Source organism: Puma concolor, chromosome F2, assembly GCF_028749965.1.
Source record: "Puma concolor isolate L17-30 chromosome F2, mPumCon1.1.hap2, whole genome shotgun sequence".
NCBI lineage: Eukaryota > Metazoa > Chordata > Mammalia > Carnivora > Felidae > Puma > Puma concolor.
The window spans coordinates 60,392,433-60,403,129 of NC_141684.1; the positions used below are offsets into that span (position 1 = coordinate 60,392,433).

The following is a 10,697-nucleotide window of genomic DNA, read 5'->3' on the forward strand; positions in this document are numbered from 1 at the left end:
GTCCTGTCATCTATTTAGTACCTATGATTTTTCCTGCTCTGATAGGATACATCAAAGGAGAAGAGTGCACAGAGGGACAACTGGGACCACCAAAGACATCGCTACTTAGATCACCATTTCTCCTGTAACTATCATACTCAACTGGACAAGGAGATTCTTATTATGGGCAACTATGCCAGAGAAGATAGGCAAAAACTTGTGGTTTGAACCAAAGGAAGATTAACACTGCTTCCTATAATTTTTGAAATTATTACTCTAATTTTTAAAATTATAGATATTTTAATGTGGGTAAAGTTAGTATCTATACACTTAGAAAAACCCAAAAAACAGCTCTCCTATTTGCTTCTGACATCTGATCCCCAGGTTAGAGGCAGCCACACTTAGTATTCTCACTTTTTAAAAACATAAATGGTAGAATATTACGTTTTGTTTTTCAAACATAGCTTATTTTATTATACAGAAACGTTAATTCTCTGAAAATTAATTAAAAGTTGTTTGATACAACTTCAAATTGGTTTTAACAGTCAGTCACTAACAGAAAACAAAAGGCAATTTAATTATTATACATTGGAACATAAATCACATTTAAGCACAAACATGAAAACAGCAGACTCATTTCTCATCTTTGACTTGTTTCTTTTCACTGTCTTCTTCCGTTTCAAAAGTGAATGGTTTGTCATAACCCATTAGATGGTTATAATCTTCAGGGTTTGGAAAGAGCACTGGATTAACTAACAGTGATTTTGTTTTAGCGTAAAACGTGGTAAACACATGTGTGCTGTCTGGAATCTTCACGTCATTTTGGTGAAACACTGTACTCGTTTCTGAAAGCACAACATTATAAGTAATGGCTTTGTAAGTGTCTGTTGTAGCTTCATGGTACAACCGAATGACATAGCCTTTTGTAACAAAGTGAAGCAGTGCTGGAGTGATCACCGTAAAGCTTCCTATGATGCCATAAAATAATATTTGCAAAGGCAGACTTCCAAATATAATATTATTTTGTGCAAAAATGTATGGTAGAAATGCAAGGCTGATGACACTTGTAGAATAAGAGAAACATTTCACACCTAAATAGGAAAAAAAAATGGGAAAAGATTAATATATATAAATTTTATAAAACAATCAACCTATTCAATTAATACTTCCACCTTCTTATAGCATCACCAAAACAATAAAATCAACACACACATATAGTGATTATTATTTCCTAGGCTCTGTCTTTACATACTTTATATATTTTATTCACGAAATCTTTGAAAAAGCACTATGAAATAGACGGATACTTATCATCATCACTCCCATTTAAGACATGAGAAAAACAATGCACTTGGTCTATATCACAGAGCTACCAAGTGGCAGAACTGGGATTCAAACCCAGGCAATTTGACTCTAGTGCCCAGGCCACTGACCAATACACTGCACTGCCTCTCCAGGTAAGAAATCTGCTTTAGGGTTAACTGGCCCTCTACCTCAGTTCCCCAAGAAAAGATTCAATATTACTCGAAGATCCTTATGAATACTATAAAAGTTAATTCAGCCAGCAGATTATCAAATAAAACTCTATTAATAAGCACTTCCACATATCTAACATTAAATGTTTACATATGAGGGTAACATTATCAGGCTAAGTGCCCAGGATTAAAACAAACTACCAAAACAAACAAACAAACCCGAAAACAAAACAAAACAAACACCAGTGGTTAAGAAACACATGGGAAATAAGGCGCCTGGGTGGCTCAGTTGGTTAAGCATCTGACTCTTGGTTTCAGCTCAGGTTATGATCCTACAGCTAGTGAGTTAGAACCCTGCAACGGGCTCCACGCCTGCTTGGGATTCTCTCCCTCCCTTTTTCTCTGCCCCTCCCCCGCTTATGCTCTATCTGTCTCTCTCAAAATAAAAACTTAAAAAAAAAAATAAGAAAGAAACACGTGGGAAATATATTCAGCTTCTTTACCAATGAAAGACATTCAAGTTAAAACAGTGAGATATTTTTACCTGTCACATTAAAACATTAAAAATCAATGACTTCTGAAATGCATAGTTAAAAATGGTTAAGAGACACCTGGCTGGCTCAGTAGGTTAAGCAACTGACTCTTGATTTTGGTCAGGTCATGATCTCATGGTTGGTGAGATCAAGCCCCACATCAGGCTCTGTGCTGAGGTGTGGAGCCTGCTTGGAGTGCTCTCTCCCCCTCTCTCTCTCTGTACCCCACCACTTGTGCATGCTCTCTCTCTCGAAATAAATAAAAATAAAAAACATTTAAAAAATAAAAATGGTTAAAATGGTAAATTTATGTTACATGTATTTTACCACAATAAGTGACTTAAAATGTAAATTTCTAGAAGATCGACAAGTTGAGATCCTAGACAAATTGGTTATAAATTTAACTTGGAAAAACAAAGTAAGAAAAAAGGGTGGGAGAAGTTAGATATTAAAACATAAGTCTATAATTATAATGGTGTGGTCCTGGTGCACAATAAAACAGATCAGTTGAACAAAATGGAAAATCTAGAAATAAACCTAACTGCATACGGAAATTTATATACTATAAATTTATATACTATACATCTCAAATATGTGGGCAAAAATGGTGCTAGGACAACTGGATAGCCATATAAAAAAAGATAAAAACTCAATCCATCCCTCATACCATCTACTAGGAAAATTCCAAATAATCCTGATATTTAAATGTAAAAAATAAAATCATAGAGATAGAAGAAGAAAATATCCATGCAGTCCTTCATAATCTGAGAATGGGAAAACTTTTCTAATTATGACTCAAAACACAAAAGCAATCAAGGAGAAAGGTAAATCTGATTAAAAATGTACATGGACATAAACAAAGTAGAGACAAATGAGAAAAATATTTGCAACTTATATCACAGAGTGTTAATATCCCCAACATATAAAAGGTTACTAGGATATGAGAAGATCAATAACCCTGTCCACAAACATGCAAGAAATAGAAGCAGATGGCTCACTAAAACAAAAATAACCACAGCCCTTAAACAGAAGAAATGTTAATAAACCTCAAACATAAGAAACATGAAATTAAAACCACGGTGAGATATTGTTTTCCTCCAAAACTGCCAAAAACCAAGTTTGACAACATACTGTTAATGAGGCTGTAACACAGTCTCATACATTGCTATTGGTTACAGGCTTAATTATCTTGCATCAGTAATTTAAAAATAATTCCTTCCTTCCTCCCACAGGTAGTTGCTATGACACTGGTACACATACAATACAATACAATACAATACAATAGGGATACAATGCGGACCAAGATGCCTTCTATAAAAGCCACCTTACTCCTTCCAACTACCCTTTTTTCCCCAAGACTTTTGTCACACTCTGGTGGGTTGAATAGTGTACCTCAAAATTCATGTGTACCCAGAACCTCCAAATGTGACCTCATTTGGAAATAGGGTCTTTGTAGACAATCAAAATTGAGATGAGTTCATCCAGGAACAGGGTGGGCCATGACTCCAATGAGAATATCCTCGTAAGGATAAAACATGACAGAGACTCAAAGAAAACATGGCCCTTCCCAACACCGATTTCAGAATTCTAGCTTTCAGAACACGGAGAACAAATTTCTGTTGCTTTAAGCCACCAAGTTTGTGGAAACTTATTACAAGAGTCCAAGGAAACTAATGTACCATATACTTTATTTTGCCTGGATTGACGTAACTGTCATTTTCTAAACAATATATTCTGGACTTTCCCAGCTTCATGTCTTTGTTCATACTACTCCATGCCTGGGATGCCCTTCTTTCACACCTCTTCATGTTCAAATTCTTCTCAACCTAAAATGAGACTACTGTGACATCAGTTAATTATTTGTGGAGGAATTAAAAGGAACAGTCAACTAAAAGACTCTTCAAATGTCTTTAAAGTAGGATCCATTTGGTAGTTTAAAGAATCTTCAAGAATGTTACCTCTATCTTTATGTCTCTCATTCAGTTTTACATAGAAAAAGTATTTCTCTCTCAGTTCCTACATAAAAAAAATAGTAATCAGGGGCGCCTTAGTGGCTCAGTTGGTTAAGCATCCCACTCTTGATTTTGGCTCAGGTCATGATCTCACGGTTTATGAGTTCCAGCCCCGCATCAGACTCTGCCCTGACAGTGCAGAGCCTGCTTGGGATTCTGTCTCTCCCTCTCTCTCTTCCCCTCCCTGGCTTGAGCTCACTCACTCTCAAAACAAATAAATAAACTTTAAAATAAGTAAAGAAATAAAACAGCAATTTCTATAAAGTATATACAGTGACTTTCTATCACCATAATGTTGAAAGAACTCAAACATTAAATTCTTATAGAAGTTACAATTCTAGAACTTGGAATACCATGGATGGCTATGCTCTTCCACAAATATGACATCCTAACCACATGAAAATTAACCATTTATATTCTCATCTTTAAAGAAGGAAGTCAAATGGGAATAAATAAATTAGTAAGCCTTCCCTGCATTTGAAGTAAGGGTCTGCTCAGAACAAAGGGTATTATGGGTATCACTGTTAACATATCTAGTAGTTTAAATCCAGGTATCTCATGTCAGAAATGTGACAAATGCTCAGTGGCCTACTTATGTACTGACTCCTAGAGGAATTTCTAACCACTGAAAATTAATTTTTCCAGTAACTTCAGAACTCTTCTCAATAGTGATTACACTCAGTCCTTATTGCCAAAGTTTTAAATATCTATACAGTCCTCTAAACACAGTCTATTTTGATGCCTCACACTTGAGAACTTACAGATTCCCAGAGTAAATTAAAAAAATTTTTTTGGAAATTTATTTATTTTGAGAAACAGAGAGAGTGAGCAGGAAAGAGCAGAGAGAGAGAGAGGAGAGAGAGAATCCCAAGCAGGCTCTGCATGGTCAGCACAGAGCCCCACAAGGGGCTCAAACCAACCAACCGCGAGATCACAACCTGAGCCAAAACCAAGAACCAGCCGCTTGACTGACTGAGCCACCCAGGTGCCCCTGCAGAGTAAATTTTAGATGATCAGTTGACACCAGCATAATCAAAAACAGGAATGCAAATGAAGGTGCTGAGATCTTGTGGCTGACCTGGCTATAAAGTAATCCTTCGGATATTTCAGGTTATTCTTTTAAGATTATTAAAATGAGATACAACCTCAGGAACTTGAACAAATCACATACCTAAGTTCTTCTGACCTTCCCTAATAAATTATTCCATACTAAATACCAAATTAAGAGCTAAGGAAAGAGCTTCAAACTTGTAGTCATTTAATACAGTTTTTCTTCCCTATTAGTCTCTACCACCTACAAAAGCCACTAAACATGTTTCTTGAAAATTCTAAGGTGAACTGAAAAGCTGTAAAAGTAATGTATTTTTTTAATTATGAAAGTATTATATGCTCATTTTAGCTGCCAAATTTAAAAATATATGAAGTAAATGTGTAGTCTCTCAAAATAACTACTCTTTAAGGGGTATTCTTCCACATTTTTTCTCCGCATACTCAAACATTACACAAATAAACGCACACTTCTTGTTCTGTTTTACTTTGTTGTTAAACACCTTGGGAGATGACCAAAGGATGGAAGCTTTAGCACCCAGCCGTAAGATCGCACAGCCATTAACAGTCTTCAAAAATCTTTTTTAAACCTCCTAGAAATGCAAGGGTCTCAACCTCTGAATCTTGCATTAAGAGGACACAAGAAAAAAATATATAACCTAATTTTTCCTCATATCTTGTGATTAAGAGGTTCTAAAATAAGAGGTAACATCCTGAGTACATTTTACAAAGGAAATTACCCTCACTTTTGATTACCCACCAAACACTGTGCGGGCCAGATTCCCAGTATAAATCAGCCTTCCATCTTCTGATTTTTCAAGCTGTGTATGTAAGCATTGAACACACCTTTCCCAACAAAGAGGTATCTATTGAAACAGAGACCATTATAATGTGAGTACATAATGAAGTGCATTTAGACCAACTTTTAATTTTCTTTAAGTGTATTTTGTCAATTATAATGAAGAGTAAAAGAGAACTTGTCACATACGGTTATTTAAGGAATTCTCAGAGCTAAAGAAATCAAACTAACAAAATCTCTTTCCTGAACGCCAGTCACAACCTGCGGAGTTGGAGAGTGAAGACCTAGGTTTGCACCCCAGCTCAAAGCCTTCTAGATAAAGCATGACTTTGAACAACTAAAAACTTCAGTGGAACAGTCTCTTCCATTCTATGGCTAATGAAAATGTCAAAAGTTTAAGCGTATTAGTTTTCAAAAAACAAAATCCTCAATGTGACGTAAATAAAACACTGCAAATTCAATTTGTTTGAAGTCCAGACCGTCTTTAATACTTCTACATCTCCTTGCTTCCCTTGTTCCTCTTAATACTTCACTTGAAATCCTGTATCACATTTCACAGAAGAGTTCCCCGAATGTCTAAAAATTTATTTCACAGTACACACACTTCAAAATGTAAAAGGCATGCCTGATCCATTTATGTTGAAATTTAATGAAATTCCAATTCCCATATTGGGCATTTCCAAGTTTCAATCTTGTTTACTAATCTTGATACTTTACAGGGCAGGATTAGGAGACAATTTATTCAGATAAAATGAGAGTATTAACGTCCCCAACCCCTTTTTCCAAAGAGCAAAATAATTCCTTACAATAAGCTCACCTAATAAAAAAAATAGAACAAACTTAAAGTCCGGTTATCTGAGTTCTTTCAGTTCAGTCTCCAGATGGTGCCTGTAATGTTGCAGATTAACCCCTCCGAGCTTCCGCTCAAGGATAGAAAGAGAAGAGTAGGCACCCACGAGCTGGGTTTGCAACCACCTGTAAATTACTCAGAACCGCCCAGAAAATGACCACTTTCCAACGGATATTCCTAGACTCGTGGGTGCTGTAAACCCCGGGATCCCGGGCCGGTTCCCGAGGCCGAGGCCCGGTACTTCTGCACTGCCCTCAGAGAGCTTCTTCCGCACCAGGGTCACCAGGCCGCCGGGGCGGGGGCTCCCCAGGCCCGATCTACCCTCACTCCCCCACCTCCACCCTCACCGCCCACCTCCACTCCCATCCTCTCTCGGTCCGCAAGCCTTCAGACTGCCGACCTGCGTTCGCACCCGACTCCCGAGGAACGGCCGGGCTCCCCGCAGCCCTTCGCTTCCACCGCCAACCAGCCCCGCGGAGCCGCTGCAGGAGGCCACACGCGACGAGGCCGCGCTAGGGCCTCGGAGCGCGGCAGCCGCCCACGGCACTGTCCTCTTCCCGCCGAGCCGAAGTCCGGCCGTCCACGGGCTGCCCAAAGCCAGAAGCAGCATCCCGCGTGTGACAATTGGCGGCCGACGGCGCAACGGCGGCAACGGGAACCGCGAGGCCCAGCTCCCAAACCGACCGCAGCTGGGACCAGCCGCGTTCGCTCCGCCTCCAGAAATCGGGCCGGTGGGGGGGGGGGGGGGGCGGGCAGGCTTGGCCTCACGCGCGTGCGCAGAACTCGCGGCCTCCCCGCAACCTTGGCCACGCGCGTTCCCTGCGGACTGAGCTCTGAACACCGCCCACCGGAGTCTGGTTGCAGGGATCTGCCGACGACCATCCTGGGCGCAGCTTTACTTTCCCATACTTCAGCGCCTTTTAGGAGAATGTGGAAGGACAGAGGAGAGGGAGAGCCATGAGCGGAGGACAACGCCTGGAAGCCAGGGTTAAAGTCTTTCATTCTTAGTTGGCGTCATTTTCTAGGCCCCCAAAACTATCTTCTTTCCGGAAAATGATTCTGGCCTGTTACCACAGAATAATAATGCGATTTGGACAAAAATGAATGGTAATTTAATCCAACCATTGGATTGGGAGAAAATGAATGGAATTCATTCATATAATGCAGATACTTGTCAAATACCTCTTCTGGAATCCTCCGCATCCATATACACGTTTCTTCATTACTTAAGAGGTATTGAAGACCTATTGTGAAGACTAAGGAGCAGAGGATATAAAGAGACCGCATAAAATTGGTCAGCTGGGTCTTGAAGGATGAGCATCCAACTAGTAGACACACCTTTGTTTACTATTTCAGAACAATGTTTTTGACTCCAGATGCTATTTGCATGTAAGAAGATCAAACTAAAAGTCTAAACTAAAGTTCTTGAGAACTCCAGATCCTGTTTACTTTTTTTTTCCTGGGTATCCAAAAGGATAAAATTACACTGCTTCTTTATGAATAACTTCATTTTCTTAAAGTTATTTTCCACTTACTTTTTTTTTTTTTAAGTTTATTTATTTAGAGAGAGTGCATACACATGCGTGCATATGACTGGAGAAGTGACAGAGAGAAACGAAGGGAGAGAATCCCAAGCAGGTCTGCTGTCAGGGCACAGAGCCTGAGGTGGGGTGGGGAGGACTGGATCCCACTAACTGCAAGATCATGACCTGAGCGGCAATCAAGAGTCCCACGTTCAACAGACTGAGCCACCCAGGCCTCCCTCTTCCACTTAGACTTTTAAAATTCTTCTGTTTAGTGTAATTGATTCTGCAAATAGCAATTTTCCATTTTACTGATATATGTCTAAAATTTTCTTTTAATATAGTGTTTTAATATTGTTACAAAGATAAAGTGAGATATATTAGAAATGTTTCATTTATTTGAGCAAAAATTTATTCAAATTGGGCAGCACCAAACTGAAAGTGGTTAAGAGTCCTCCAATGAGAGGAGCTAGAGGCAACACAGAGAAGACGAAGAAGCAAAGCAAGGAAGTTATTTCATTTGCTATAGTTTAAGCATTTGCATTATTTGGGGAAATCTAGTTGGCTGTTTGTGATTGGTTGTTCTTAGACATTTATAGGAATTAATTCTGGCTTAGGTTTGGTTTGCTTACATAGGCTATCAAGGTATTAGAGCCATCTCAGTCTAACAGCGTCCTTGACTGATTACTTCAATAATATACTGAGAACTTGAATTTTAACTTCTGTTAGGCTTAGTTTTTTTTCCCCAACAGATACTATAAGCAAATAAAAATAATATTTGGTTTACTTCAGGGTTTCAAAATAGCTAAACTGAGATCATATTCTGAAAATTCTATGCTGTAGAATTACGTTGAATTGTTATTTATGCTTAGATTTCCCAGTTCTAGTAATATAGACGTTTGTTGAATATAAACTACTTGAATGGGATTTTAGAATGATACTAAGACTTTAAAAATAAGACTTGATACCCATTCATATCATCTAAGAGGTTCCCTTTAAAAACAGAGGCTGATAAGTATGCCTGGGTGGCTCAGCTGGTTAAGCGTCTGACTTCTGCTGAGATCATGACCTTGTGGTTTGTGAATTTGAGCCCTGCGTGGGGCTCTGTGCTGACAGCTCAGAGCCTGGAGCCTGCCTCAGATTCTGTGTCTCCCTCTCTCTCTGCCCCTCCCTGCTCATGCTCTTTCTCTCAAAAATAAATAAACATTAAAAAAAAAAAAAAAAATGGAGGCTGATGTAAAACTGAAAAACAATTATCACTTGTAGAATGTATGGCCACCATTATTGTATGTCCTTTTTGTCTGTTTTTAGCTGTCTTTCCTCCCCATCCACCAGCTCTCTTTTCTTCCTTTAAGGTGAATTTAAGGGCAAAATGGCATGATGGAAAAAAGAAAAAAAAATCGGTAAACCTAATACACTGATAAGAACCCAAAATATTTCTTTATACATTACTGGTTTAAAACATAAACAGAAGAATCTTTCTAGAAAATAATTTGTCAACAGATTATCAAAATCACATTTAGTCAATGTGTTTCTATACAGATGCTAAAAATGATGCCTGTTGAAACTTTGGCTACAGAGTTCAGTTGGAAAGTTAACAAAATATAGAACCACATATACACAGTATGATTATGTAAAAATGCATGGAAAAAAACTTATCTGCAATCTATATTTTTTCATAATAAGCAATATAATAAGCACAGTAAGCATATTATATTGACTATGTAAATAAAAATTTATCCTAGACTAGGTTCTAGCGCTAAATCTGGCATTAGCTAGCCTCAGTATCCTCATCTGGAAAATTCTATCATTCTCTAAGCAACGAATATAATGATCCTTTAGAGGGTGATAATGCAATGAGGAAAAGAGGAAGACAGAAGGGGAGAAAACACTTCTGAAGTAAAGGAGGAAAAGTCTGATTGAAAATGGGCCCACAGCCTCCTCTCCTCAACCCATTGCCTCTCCTTCCTGCCAAACTCTATTCTGAGCCACCATTAAAACCAAAAACTTCCAAAAATGATTTTTGCAAAGTCTTTGAAAAGTAACAGAACAATCTGTTTGCAAAAAGCAAGAACTTTTATCTGCCAAATCAATAAAACATGTGTTTCAGCCGAAAGTTATTAGGTCAACAAACTGGATCGCCTGTATCTATTTTCCTTTCGTGTATATTGTTAACACAACAAGCGCCTAGTTGAGCAACTTGTAATGGCGAGTGTCTTGGCCCTACATTCCCTGCGTGCCACGGCCCGTAAACAAAGTGCAAACGTTATTTAGCTGTTTCAGCTTTTCTGGAAGGGTGCCTGAATTTAACCACAGCAAAGCAAGTAAAAAGGATAGGCCGACTGACAGAGCGAGGGAGGAAGGATGCTGGGGCAGAGAGAGCATGGAGTGTTAAAGAAGGTCTCAGAATTCAGTATCCGCGGCAGACGCCTGGAATCTCTGTGAAAGATCTCAGAATTCAGGACAGCTGAACAACCCC

The 10,697-nt window shown here is 38.8% G+C and overlaps 1 protein-coding gene across 1 annotated transcript; it reads right to left on the minus strand.

Annotated features, from left to right (window-relative positions):
* Nucleotides 1-424: 424 nt before the first annotated feature.
* TMEM70 (transmembrane protein 70) lies at nt 425-7,415 on the minus strand. The gene is made up of 3 exons (XM_025922623.2): nt 7,096-7,415; nt 5,807-5,912; nt 425-1,070 (listed from the first exon to the last, which is right to left on the minus strand). Exons 1-3 carry the CDS (start codon nt 7,303-7,305, stop codon nt 613-615), a joined length of 774 nt encoding a protein of 257 aa, XP_025778408.1. The 5' UTR covers nt 7,306-7,415; the 3' UTR covers nt 425-612.
* Nucleotides 7,416-10,697: the final 3,282 nt, after the last annotated feature.

Excerpts from the sequence above, each read along its gene's own strand:
- TMEM70 (XM_025922623.2), bottom strand. The coding sequence starts at position 7,305 with ATGCTGCTTCTGGCTTTGGGCAGCCCGTGGACGGCCGGACTTCGGCTC. Across the intron at positions 5,913-7,095 it reads GGAGTCGGGTGCGAACGCAG|ATACCTCTTTGTTGGGAAAG; the intron begins GTCGGCAGTCTG and ends CTGTTTCAATAG. Across the intron at positions 1,071-5,806 it reads TCTGGCCCGCACAGTGTTTG|GTGTGAAATGTTTCTCTTAT; the intron begins GTGGGTAATCAA and ends TTTCCTATTTAG.